Source organism: Scylla paramamosain, chromosome 22 (assembly GCF_035594125.1).
Source record: "Scylla paramamosain isolate STU-SP2022 chromosome 22, ASM3559412v1, whole genome shotgun sequence".
NCBI classification, from domain to species: Eukaryota; Metazoa; Arthropoda; class Malacostraca; order Decapoda; family Portunidae; genus Scylla; species Scylla paramamosain.
This window is the reverse complement of record NC_087172.1, coordinates 16,270,929-16,284,768: the sequence shown is the minus strand read 5'-3', so window position 1 is coordinate 16,284,768 and position 13,840 is coordinate 16,270,929. Positions and strand designations below refer to the sequence as shown.

General features: G+C 36.5%; 1 protein-coding gene across 3 annotated transcripts; it reads right to left on the bottom strand.

The window, feature by feature from the left end:
- Positions 1-439: 439 nt before the first annotated feature.
- On the bottom strand, positions 440-13,339 carry LOC135111683 (carnitine O-acetyltransferase-like). 3 transcript variants are annotated; one of them, XM_064025268.1, is made up of 15 exons: positions 13,181-13,284; positions 10,932-10,983; positions 9,430-9,575; positions 9,021-9,156; positions 7,146-7,318; positions 6,695-6,860; positions 6,258-6,429; positions 5,586-5,761; positions 4,680-4,780; positions 3,963-3,989; positions 3,400-3,519; positions 3,047-3,169; positions 2,617-2,815; positions 2,128-2,265; positions 440-1,623 (listed from the first exon to the last, which is right to left on the bottom strand). In XM_064025268.1, the coding sequence occupies exons 3-15, from the start codon at positions 9,519-9,521 to the stop codon at positions 1,405-1,407; spliced, it is 1,842 nt and encodes a 613-aa protein (XP_063881338.1). In that variant the 5' UTR covers positions 9,522-9,575; positions 10,932-10,983; positions 13,181-13,284; the 3' UTR covers positions 440-1,404. The 3 variants fall into 3 exon arrangements, with proteins under 3 accessions (XP_063881338.1, XP_063881336.1, XP_063881337.1); XM_064025266.1 differs by lacking the exon at positions 10,932-10,983 and having other exon boundaries at positions 13,181-13,339; XM_064025267.1 differs by lacking the exons at positions 3,963-3,989; positions 10,932-10,983 and having other exon boundaries at positions 13,181-13,326.
- Positions 13,340-13,840: the final 501 nt, after the last annotated feature.

Sequence of the window (13,840 nt, the reverse complement as noted above, 5' to 3'; positions counted from 1 at the left end):
CCCTACAAGTGTTCTTATATACTAATAATCCTGTTGACATAATTCCCAAGACTATCTGCGCACCTCACCTTCATCACATTAATTTATCAATTTTGTGCTGCTGACAAACCTTGTTAAATGCACGGTAATTGCCTTATTAATGTAACGGCTTTTTGTTGTAAAAACTGATTAGTGTTCCTTGTTACTTTAGTCATATCCTGTGCCCTTTATCTCAAGTCATTTATGAAAATCTGGGGGAAATGAGATAAACTGCAATTTTTTTCGTAAAAATAATTATATAGACAAACACTTTAAGTCTGGTCAACAGATTATACACTTGTCTACACTATAAACTTACTGTTGATCTTGCATTTCCTACCACCATATGGCAAAACATGGCCTATTAGCATATCATAACAGTACACACACCTAAATGACAGGCAACCTGAATAACCCAAGATAGTTTTGTACCTTCAATAGCAGATTCCATTACATTTACATTCAATTTCTGAGTAAAATAAGACATATTTAGCACTGTTACTGCACACACAACCATTCCTTTCACGATTACACATTGCGACCATAACTAGTGCTGGGCCAAAGACATTCTGTACTAACAAGTTTTCATCATGTGTGGTCTCTATATTTTACATCAAACATATTTATTCTTATCATAGAAATTATAAAATGAAACCAAACCCTAATTGGCTGTAAGGGGCCATAAATTCTCTATACAAAATCCTATCCAATATCTGAAACAGAAGCATCGCTTCATCAACAAATCGTCTAGATTTTCACCACAAAACGTTGGCATTTCTGAAGCAAGAAAAATCTTAAATGCCCATGTAAATCCAGCCTTAAAATGCTCATTCCTACACATCATAGTCATAAGTAGCATTCAGTCATGTCTATGAAATATCACTTTATTTAGAGATCAACTTCAGAATTGTACAAATTAAATAATCACAAAACTTCTAATGTGTTTGTGATAGTGCTGTGATTTTATAAACATCTTCATAAACTTACATGTGCAGTGTATCCTAAAACCATCCTTCCATACCATAAAAATCATGTAATATTCCAAGCTTGGGTGAAAGCAAGCAAACTGGAGGAATGGAAGGCAAGATATGTCAGAATGCCTATTACTGCAGTAAACTTATGACATTCTCTTTTCATAACAATTGCTTCTTGTGCATCACTTGCCTTTCTCCTGCAAATATGAGATCCCATCCAGGGATATACAAAAATAGATAAAACCAATAAATAACAGGAAGATTTCACCCAATTCTTTCATATTTATTTTAACAAGTTTACCTCTGTATCTTCTTAAGGCTCCTGATTTTAAGCTACTTACCTGAAATGTATATGTGTTATTGCTTGTATGTACATAATCATACAGCGACTATTAACATACTCATATACAGTTTATAGCTTGGACTTGAGTCCCTCTTTCAGTGCCACATCATGCATATCCATCAAACTCTGCTCAAGGGCACTTCGAAAGGTGGCCGAGTCTGTCTCAGGGGAGGAGTTAAAGGCTGAGATACCAAAGAACACAGCATCCCCTCTAGGATTGTAGCAGCACCCATATCCATCTGGGACCAGGGGACCAAAACACATGAAGGCCTCACACCTGGCCGGGACCTGCAACAGAAAGGAGAAAGTTATATAATTTTGCACCTTTCTCTATGCTACTTCCACCAAATGAAACTCTGACAGACATATAAAACAATTTTGTAATGCATGATATTGATTGACTGTGTGAGGTAGCATGATTTTAATGTGATAACACAAAAGCAGTATACGAGAAAAACTATGCATGAGGATGAAGAATGATAACGTATATGAAATATGTAAGAGTGGAAAGAAAAGAAAAAAAATCAGGGTAACACTCCTCTCACACACATGAAAGCCACTGCAATGATCTAGACATACTCGTATATGTACCATGCAGTCACTAGCACTACCAAACTACTTCCTTCATGGTACAGGTCACAGTACTTGATGATATATGAATGGTGAGGCTCATTTCACTCAGCAATCTTATTTTGACATCCTGTTTTCTCCTCTGGATTCTTCATACTCTCCTTACCTCAACACCTACACAGGACAATGCTACAATCAGTAGTAGACATTCAGTGTTAGTACCTGGCTGGTGGAAAGGCGCATATGAGAGCTGCGCAGATATCCAACGTCCATGAACAGTTTTGGTACATCCATCCCAGCCTCAATAGCAGCCAGTTTGAGTCCAAGAAGGTGACGGTCAACCCCCAAACCATTTACAGCCTGATGGTAGAGTGACACAGATGTGAGACCTTGCTACACTTCTTAAGAATATCACCTAATTTTGGTGAAACAATTTTGTAATACATGAAAACCTTCAGATAGGTATAAGGAATTGTGTAGATTTTTCAGCACATCAGGGAATCGAACATAGCAAATTAAAAATTACACTTGTTTTGTGCAACTTCGAGATGTACTAGGTGATAAGCATGAGATACTTGTCATGAATAATAAGCTGTTCTCTTTACTTTCTGAGATAATAGCGGCAAACAAGCATTGGCTGATTTACCCTCATCATTTTTTTCATAAAGCAGAGCAACAATTTGCAAAAATAAATGTACTTGTAACACTAACATTTTGTGCATAGTTTTTATGTGCATCAATAGCACTGCGCAGTGCCTGGGCTTTTTCAGCATTGTTCAGTTCAGGGTTCAGCATGGCCTTAGCGAAAGCCACCGACTCCTCCGAGCAGGAACGTATCGTCTCGGTGCGACCATAGACAAACTTCCTTGTAGAGGCAGACTCATAGTGGGCACCAGGCTCCCCATGAATCCTGAACACAAAATACATCACATGTTTAAACTGTGTGTGTGTGTGTGTGTGTGTTGAAGTAGGGATGTCATTATGAACATAAGAAACTTTCATTTTGTCTCATGATTATAATTGTATAATAAAAAAAAGAATATTCTTTCAGATTTTTTTTAATAATGATCAGATTAATCTCAATAATGAGGAAACATACATGACCTACGTCTCATTACCTTGGTAGCACAAAGAACCCCACCTGTAAAAGGCAAGCTGAATGGCCATTTGGATGAAGCTGTCAGGACTCATTTTCTGAGATTTGATGAAGTTTTTACCAAAACCAGTGAACTTGAAACAAGTCATCTCCAAGTCACCAACTAAGCTGGAAAGACAAACATAATGAGGCCTAACTTTTGAAAAATCATCTGTACATGCTCTTTAGGTATGAAAATCCTAAATTATGTCTGGAAGAGAACCTTACATATACTACACACTTTTACACATCACTTCAATAAGTAGAAGTGAGTAATTATGTATATAAAAAGAAAGAAGTCCACAGTCATATAAAGGTAATATACACAAAATGCTGGGAAAAGAGCAAGTAATCATTACCTTTCCAAAGCAATCTTGGCATCCTCTATTTCCTGCTTGACTTCTTGCCCCACATTGAACATGAGGCGCTGTGGTCTGGTCAGCTCCACTGCTGGTGGCCGAGGGTCTGTGTGCTCAGCCCTGCAAGTCAGAAGTGTTTAATGGACAGAACAAAACTTTGCACACTTGAAGCATCCCACATCAGGTTCACACACCCACCAGAAAGGGAATTTTGACTGAGACTTCTTGTCTGAGCACTTCTACTAATGTGGAATGCATGATGTCTAGTTTCTTCATTCCTTAATAATCCTCAAAATTTTTTAAACATACAATGACTGATCAATTTGAATACATAGAATGGAAGATAAACACATCAGTAAAATAATTTCATAAAAGCAGAGGGATGACAATTAGATATCAATACTTCAATGACATAAGACGATAAAAAAAATTAACAGTGCTATTATATGCAAACTACTCATATGAACTGGATCATGTGATTAACATAATATTCCCATAAACACAAGTAATGTTAAGCATCACTACTCACTATATGTAGTGATGGTGATTCGTTACAAACTTACTGTACATTATCCTTTGGTGAGTTGTTTCTGAAACAAAACAAAACAGAAGTAAAAAGCAGAAACTACAAGAAAAATAGGGTTGGATCCCGGTACAGAGAAATTCAGTAAATAAAAAGCAGAAAGAAAAACTGAACTGATAAAAACTACATAGGCAACAAAATGTGTAAATAATGAAAAGTAACATGCAACCTAATATTTTCTAAGGTGCTACTTTTATAGTACTAGAAATTCTGGGGCACTACAATCCTCCCACTCCAGCTTCTGCAGTAGGTGAGAGTTTAGGAGTTAAGAAAGAGGTGAGAGTTGAGAAGTAGGAGTTAAGAGGCTGGAATTAGAAGACGCATAATGTGAGATGAAAATAAAGTTAGGAGTTGGGAGGAAAGAACTGGAAGGTGGAAGTTAAAAAGAAGTTTTGTTCATTTGTTTCTCACTCCATATTACAGCAATACTGAAACTTCCCTACCAAAATACTACTTACATATATAAACTTAGCACACATATACTAAAGAAAAATATGCAGTGATAATGGAAACTGTGGTTCATGCAACAGTAAATGAATGATGGAAAATTTTAGCAACTTTGAAATCAACTACTTGAATGAGCAATAACTATGAAAAAGTGGAATGGGTGAATCATTTCAAACCCAACTATGAGTGATAAAATCAAAGTGAAGTGAGAAGGGGCTACAGTCCAGGGGTGGTACATTAAGTCACTCACATATAGTCCATGATGTGGTCCATAAGGTTGGCAATAGGAGGGCCTTCAGCAGGAGTGTGTTCATAGGTGAGGCCCACAATGCCCTTCTTCCCAATGATGAACTGGTGGGGAACACAACCACCTCAGTTTAGTATATTTAGTCAAGTCACATAACCTGCCTAACTTATGGTAGTGCTAAGTGTTTTCTCTCAATCTTGAGCCCCTATTTGTATAGCAGATGTTAATGGAACAAAATACATGGGAATCAATAAGTAATACTTCCCCACTAAGAGGTACAACTGTAAGTGAAAAGCATTCTTCAAAACTAATATACACATGCTTGTCGATATACTCCATACTGGAATATACAATCTGTCCATCTGCCAAAGCATTATATCCTCCAAAAAACCCTCTAAACACCAGCAAAAAGACTTAATTCAAAAATATTCAATTTTTTTTCTACTTATGAAGTTACAAATAAAATTATTTTCTCCAAGGTCCCAATTCAACAATGCAAACTTTGCATCGACAAGTAAAAATATGAAAAACTACCTAAAAAACTTGAATATTGATAAATAGAAAACAAAAAATCTAGTAATTCCTGATTTATTAATCTTTTTTTTTGCAGTTTTTTTAAAGAAATGTAACTCATTCATGATTCACCTATACTTCTATACATTTTGCTAATGTCTCTTTTCCTCAATAAAACAGTGACATCCATGACTTTAATTCACAACCAACTTCTGAAACCACATACTATTTCATCTAGGCTATATGGGCATGCAGTATTCATGATGTTCCTCCAGTTCAATACAGTGATAATTGTATATCTCAGTTTGTGTCATTACACCATATAACAACAAATATTAACAACAAATATCATGCCTTATTTCTTGATCAAAGCAACATTAGTACAATGTGAATCACCTGGATGGTCTTGTCATACCACCTGTTGCCAGCATAGCCTTGAGGACCATTGCCGTGGACACACTTGAGGGCAGCATCTGTCATCACGTTGCCAGTGGGATTGACGACAGGCCCATCCAGTGCCACCAAAAATATACAGCGCTGAATCTCTTCCAGGGAGGCTTTGTTTACTTTGTCTGTGAGAAAGAAAATATATATTACACATTTCTACATGTGATTAAAGATGCAACAATATTATTCAGATATAAGAAAAAAAATATTGAAGTTAACATCCCTCAAGTCTTACTATCAAAGAAGGAAAGAACTTCAGTATTGCATTTCTGTGATATACTGTTTGTAAACTCTAAGAAACATCCACCAAGTGATTTTCATCCAATTAAATACAATATTTGCATTAAGAATAAGACTTTCCTCTGTTTTAACTATCTCAAGGAATCCTGAACAAACTGCAATGAAAGGAAGTTCAGCAACCTTCTGCATTCACTTCTCCTGTGATTAACATTTTCCTTCAATTTCAAGACCTCTCATATGCTAGAATCTAACAAATATCAGGTCCTCTAAGGTGAGTGTCAGCAGATTAGAAAACAAATTGAGAAAAATGCAAAACACAATGGAAGTGCTTGCAGAAAGTTACTTGACTTCTGACCACAACATAACAATCAAATTATCTACCTTTCCTGAGCATCTTGTAAGCCTTTCCCCACACATTTCTGTTCTGCGTGGTGAGGATACCAACAGGCACTGTGGGATGAGTGGAGCGCTCCACCACGTTGCGTAACTGATGCACCAACTGCCGCACATTCAGTGGCTTGCCATGCTTCCCATAAACATCAATCTTGAAAAACTACAAAGAACATAAAAATACATAAAAAAAAAATTTATGCTTAAATCAATCAATTCCTCATTTTACAGTAAGAAATCATGTCAAATTCCCATAATAACAGTGCTAATTTCATGCTTCTCACAAATGTCAATTTTGAAACCACAAAAAGCATAAAAAGTGAAAATTTATAAAAATGGTGTCAGCCAGTCCTTTGTTTTGGGCAGAATTAAGACAGTGTCACTGTTATGCCACCTGATGTGATGTGCAATAGTAGCTTCACACTCACATGGTTATTGTGTGCCACCACTATGTGCTTCGGAGGGTCTGGCTCTTGTCCATAAAATCTTATTGTATCTCTCGTTACCCCAGGAATGCGACAGGTACCCAGGATCTTGAAGTACTGAGACATATCCAAGATGTCCTTTCCCATACGGTCCACAGGAACTGTTTTCCTAAATAAGACATGAAAATACACGTCACCAAGGTACCTTTTCCCAAAATTATCAGGACAGGAAGTTGATTTATGACAAAAAAAGAAAGAAAAAAAAAACATATTACAGGAAAACCACCTTGAGTTTGATCCTCCTAAAGATGAGAAGGGAAGCTTATCTATGAATGTCTATATACTCCTATAATTTCAAAAAGCTGCAATGATGAGTGTTCATACACTGTACTAGACTTTATCATATATATCTACAACTGTTAAGACCACAAGTATTTAGAGTATCACCACTCACTCATCAACCATGATTTTGTAGTCAAGAGTCCCTGCAATGACTTTGGCAGCATAGTTAAGTTGGTCATCTAGGGTCTTGAATTCCACAAGAGGGAACACAAGTCCAGGTGAAGACCACACCACCAGAGGTCCTCGACAGTCCAGGTATGCTGCATTGATCCACCAGTCAGCCAGCTGGGAAATGTACCACTTATAAGTGCTAGTCTCACTTTCTCTAATGCTTTGGGTTCTCACCAGGACTATTTTCAAGTCACAAAGATGCTCAGTCAGGTTCTCATATATATTTCCTTATAAAACATATAGGTACACAGAACCATATTCTGCTCCATTCAGTTAAGAAAATCAGGTCTATTTTTCCTCTTTGGTGTAGTTCAGTCAGTAATTCTGCTCAACAGAGGCACCAGCAATGTATTACCTTCTCACCACTGTGTCACATCCTTGAGAAAATATTTACTCATATTTCTCTATTTAGCTTTATTATAAGATGGGAAAATTTTTCTTACATCACTGGATTAAGCAGTCATTGTACACATATAATACAGTCTTCATGACTGAATAGAATAAAAAGTAAATAATTACCAGTATTTCAAGGAATAAAATTTTTAAAGGTTTATGCACTGTAGTTGCCAGTTGTCACCTCACCATGTCTTGCGAGACTGGTGGCGAGAGACTCACATGAATGATATGTAAAAATAAGGAAACTGAGTTAAATGGAGTAGTTAACTGGAGTAGTGAAGTGCGAGAGGAGGACTAAGCTGTAGAGATGTAGTAGATGCAGTCGGGAGGCATATGTTTACATGAAAACTGCTGACCCAGCCCCAAGGATCATGGTGGCCCTGATGCTTAGGACAAAGACCCTCTTGTGCAGGCATGGAGAGCCACGACATCCTACAGTGAAGCCAGAACAGAAACAAAGTATCTCTAGTCCGCAGTAACCGTGTGCTCAGCAAGCTCCGCCCTCAGGAAGCCTCCCATCAGTGTCTACGATGGTGCCTCATGGAGAACTGACTCCATGATTTGTGACTAGCTATGACTAACGTGTAGTGTTCCAGCTTAAAGACATGTTACAACTCAAACCACGCTATGCTGACCCTCACAGTCATAAGTGTTACGTTATGGTAAATTAACTGTCTAAATAACCACTGAATATTAAAGGTACACTGAGAATTATTATATGTATATTGCATACTATTATGTATTATGGCAATCATATTACCCTTCATTATTATAGAATCAGACTGTGTTCTTATGATGCCTCCTTGCATTGATTGCATGTACATATGTTGTGGTTCAATACTCCTCTTGCTGATGTGAAATTAATTATCATAACAGGTTAACCACATTAAAGCGAGTAAATGACTGGGTCGTTTGTCATCCTGAATGCCTACAGTCACGACAGCAGTTTTTCTGATAATTATCAATATTCACAACAATTATAAAAAACAAATATAAATAAAACACGGTACTCCTGAATATAATAATGCATTCAGATTTTACATAAAAGGAAACAAAGAGGAGAAAAGTAAAGATATATACATATTGTGTCTTGACTACCATGGTGAAGGAGTGATGAACAGGGAAAGTGGTTTGGATGCACTTTTGTGTCCTTCCCTCCAGCTAACCCTGTTGAGCAGGTTTACCAAATGAACTGTGATAAATGAGCAAAATGTAGTCAATTTTCATATCAGAATGGAGCATGTTAAATACCCTTGAAATCCCCAAGAAGAGCCTAAACAGATGTCTATCTAGAGAGAGCCTAACAGAAGTTGAGACAAGATGCAGAAACATTTGAGAATATAATCAATAGTCTCAAAACACAGAGATCAAGTTTTTTCGTTGAATCTTGCATTACTAAAAAATAAAATGTCAAGCTCACCCAGTTGTCTGTTGTTTTCTTTTTCTCCTCTAGTTTCTGCTGGAGCTTGGCACCAATTCCAGTACTATTTCCAAATTTTTTCACAATTTCTTCAGTAACCATGTATTCCTCCTCTGTAACGAGTGGCTTAACTGTTCTGAAATATATATTTCTTTTTCAAAATCATGAATTGTAGAGGACATATGAATAAATAAATAAATACACCTGAATATGTACATGAAATAGTAAACATTTCAGTCTAGCCTCAGACCTGCTCAATGTATACTCCACTCCCTTTCTCTCTCTCTCTCTCCCTATCTGTTTTAACAGGTCATATATTTTGTTCCTTGTCAATAAAAACATGGCATGAATAAAAATACAAAATAATAATAATACAAAAAGGAAGGCAATCCATGTGCTGGTGACGCACTTGAGGTATTTTGTCAGTGTGTCTTGGAGGTGTGGCACAGGAAGCTGGGGCAGGGCTGGAGGGTCACCCTGGTGCAGCAGTCGGGAAGGCATTGTGTGGGTGGTGAACACACTCCCTGATCGCACCACCCTGCTGCACCTCAGCCCCTGATAGAGACAGGATGGTAAAAATTTTTTGCTTAATTTTGCAAAAAAATTTTCACCACAAAAATAAAAAGTCTTTATCAGATTATTTTCCAAAGAATTTTCAGTAACTGACAACCTCACCACTTGAAATAATTTCATCAGTCACTTTTAACTCACTTTGTCTAAATATGTCTTCTTTTTTTTTTTTATGAATTATCCCTGCAAACACCAAAAGCTTTCCTTGATTCACAATAAATATATATGTATTTAAAAATGCAAAGAAGTTACAGCTTGCACTTCAGATAACTACAGAAAACTGCAGAAAATACTGCATCATAATACACAATGATATCAATCACACAACATTTTAAAAGTGTTCAACATGATCTAGTCTCATGTACTGAAGTATGTACATCTGAGGCTGGGTTTTCATCAACCAGATTATATAGTCAATAAAAACCCCAAACCTTCCATCAAGAGATAGATTAGTCTCTGAAATATCAGAAAGTGATAAAAATTAATATTTATAGCATGACATCTGAAATAACTGCACTCACATGAAAATTTATAATATACCTATCTGAAATAATTGGGCGTCTTTATCTATAATTATTTCCTGACACCCTGTGGTGTGTGTGTGTTTATATATATATATATATATATATATATATATATATATATATATATATATATATATATATATATATATATATATATATATATATATATATATATATATATATATATATATATCAGAAGGTGACAAATTAATATTTAAAGCATGACATCTGAAATAACTGCACTCTCATGAATATTTACAGCATATCTATCTGAAATAATTGGGTGTCTTTATCTATAATTATTTCCTGACACCTTGTGGTGTGTGTGTGTGTGTGTGTGTGTGTGTGTGTGTGTGTGTGTGTGTGTGTGTGTGTGTGTGTGTGTGTGTGTGTGTGTGTGTGTGCGTGTGTGTATATATAATATATATATATATATATATATATATATATATATATATATATATATATATATATATATATATATATATATATATATATATATATATATAATTTCTCAATTTTATTAATCTTATAAATCTATTACTGTCTTATGAGTTTTGCTTTTTTTGTGCTCAGAAATTTTTTTGAAAGAAAATATTGGTAAGGTTTATGTTGTCTGCTTAACAAACATAGCAACAGAAGACAGATTTTTCTCTATTAACTGTTTTTTTGCAATCAGCATCTTAGTTCCTTTACATACAACACTATTTTGATTATGCAGTGAGATCCTCCATACTATCTACCATACCTCCCTGGCATTAGAAGCCTTCCTTGACATACAAACTGTTCAAGAAATGAGAAAAAATAAGCCACTTACAGTTCCTCTTCTTACACTACATAACCATTATGGACTGATGGCTGTAACAGTTCTGTAAAGATAAGAAACTGATAGTGGATGGACATTTCAACCTCTGTAAGCTGACTTGATTATAATCTAAACAATCTAATCTTATCTATTATACCACTTGCTCCTTAGGGATGGTCAAGAAAGACGATTTTTCACTTGTTTTTTGTCCACTTGGTTCAAATCTGTCAATAATATTGGCACACAAGCAGCACACAAAGAGAAGCATCAAATATTTTCATAATTGTGTAATGATACATGACAGTTATAGTCCATTCAGTTCCAGCTTGCAACTGGAGCCTAAGTTACTTTTGCAATTTCTTCACTGATTGGACAGTGTGTCACATAACCTCATCAGTGACTGATCTGTGGCTCAGTCATCATGTCCCTCACTTAGTTTTGATCACTTAACAGGAGAATAGCAGATTACAAATGTGTTGAAACAAAGCTCAATTGACAAAGAATAATAAAGACAATGCAGACTGAAGTCACGGATGGAAGTGAACATTTTTATAAAACTTTTTGTTCTATGCTGCTTTTTTTCTTGAAATTACCATGATACTTAACATAAAAATAGTGGCATGTGATAGAATAAACTCTCCTGAACATGATGATGTTATCTTATTTTGAATATGATAAAAAGGGTGGGTGGTAGGCAGCTTTTTCTCCTAAGCTGTAGCCACAAGACAACAGCAACACAAGACAATAAGGATAAACATCACACAGACATTGTTGTCTTGTATCAATAGTCAAAAAAGCAACATAAACACTTCAGACACAATCCATGAATTCAACTTCTATCATCTTGATCATTCTTTGTCAATTTTAATGCTCTTTTAACATGTTCATAATCTACTATCATTCTTCTGTCCACTGATCATGATACCAAGTGTTGCACAAAATAAGGGAAACAGAGAAGAGTGGTAAAACTGTGTAGTGTGGAGGAGCCAGCACCTGAGCTAATAAGGAAACACTCTGACTCACCCATGGAACAATCACCAACAAAATTATAAGATTCAGTGTCCAACAATGACAAGACTATAAAAGCAGGCTAGGAATTCTGGTGGGATCCAAAAGCAAAACCACTCCTAATGTACATTAAAAAAAGTTATGACATTTGGGCTGATTAAGTTATAAGACCAAAACCACTCCTAAGCTACACTGAAGAGGTTATGACATTAAGCAAGATTAAGTTATAAAAGCAAAACTACTCTCAAGTTACATTCAAGAGCTTATGACATTTGGTAAAGTTTAGAAAAGCCTCTCACTGTTATGATGATGGTGATGCAAGGCAATTAACAACACTGGAGATTTGCAGGGATTAGGGAAACAATCTCAGCCTTCTAATTTTTAGAGACCAACTGTTTATTTCTCAGCAAAATACTGTTGTGGTTCAGATGCTGCCCAGTGCGGTGTCCAACCTCACCCTCTGTGTCCACACGAGCTGATGCCACTGTGACCTCACACCTGACCTGAGCACCAGCCATGGGAGCAGTCTCAAGCTAGTGCTGGTCCACACAGCCTCAGGAGTGGACATGGCTAGTGGTTCTGCTATATCTCTGTACAGTATTTCATATTTGATATAATGCAATCCTTTTTCGTATGCATCCTTCAACCGTGGACTCCATAGACTACAACCACTTCAACCATCATCTTGTACCATGACACTTTTTTTATTTAATGATTTACACAATAACTGGATCAGCAGTGGAATTAAAGAACTGAATCTAAATCTAACCTAGCTCTCACATGAAAATACTAATGTTATTTCAATATTATCTGTATTTGTATATCTCACCATATAATCCCACTTTCCCACCAGGTCACCAAACTTGCTGTGCATTGGGATGGGCATAACAAACAAAACAGAAATGTTACATGAAACTGCAGAGAGAGAGAGAGAGAGAGAGAGAGAGAGAGAGAGAGAGAGAGAGAGAGAGAGAGAGAGAGAGAGAGAGAGAGAGAGAGAGAGAGAGAGAGAGAGAGAGAGAGAGAGAGAGAGAGAGAGAGAGAGAGAGAGAGAGAGAGAGAGAGAGAGAGAGAAATCAATGCTATGAACACCTAATAAAAACCCGTCATCTAAACATTCCCTACAAATAAATCCTCTAAAACAGACATATGTCCCTCTCTTGAAACAAGTCGAGCTCATCATGACAAAAATCTTTACCTTTAAAAATATACGGTGAGTCTGCATAATCTTATTCCACAGAATGGAGACATACCTGGCGGAGGATGAAAGCTGCGGAGAGTGCCATGTCTGCGTGATGAGTGCCTGCAGGACTTCAGTGCCTCGGTGACGGCCAGCTGAGCAACCCCCAACACCCCGGATGGCAATGGCGAGTGTTCGGCGCTGCTGGCAATTTCGGCGCTGAAGCCCGAAACATGAATTAAATTATATAGAGTAGTAATTAACTGTTATAATAAGTTTGTAAATTACAACGAGGATAAGGGCTTTGAACCTAATGGTCTCTCCCGTTTAATAATGATATGCGCTTACTGTCAAAGCTTCTCCCCATGAAAGGCGTGGCATTCTGAACGAAAGGAAGGAATAAAGTGACGGGCGAGAAACAAAATCTATTTATTATAGATAAGATGAGTGAATTTTGTAGTGAATGGGGTGATTGAACGAGAGGAAGGATGAGAAGAAGAAATAGAAAGCTCTTCAAGATACTAGGCAAGCATATGATAAGATTTAATAGAATAATGCTGTAATATAAGTGACAAAGTTGTGAGAGTAATCAGTATATAACAAAGCAAGGACAAGAGTAAATGGAGGAAAAGGATGTTTGAATGGAAGTAAATTAAAAGTTAATGAAAATTCCATAAAAACTCCCATTGCCATTAATTTCTTGCTCCATTCAGTTCCCTCAGCGTCCTACTCC

Excerpts from the sequence above, each read along its gene's own strand:
- LOC135111683 (XM_064025266.1), bottom strand. The coding sequence starts at position 13,213 with ATGGCACTCTCCGCAGCTTTCATCCTCCGCCAG. Across the intron at positions 6,861-7,145 it reads TACAAAATCATGGTTGATGA|GAAAACAGTTCCTGTGGACC; the intron begins GTGAGTGGTGAT and ends TGTCTTATTTAG. Across the intron at positions 3,520-3,962 it reads TCACCAAAGGATAATGTACA|GGCTGAGCACACAGACCCTC; the intron begins GTAAGTTTGTAA and ends TCTGACTTGCAG.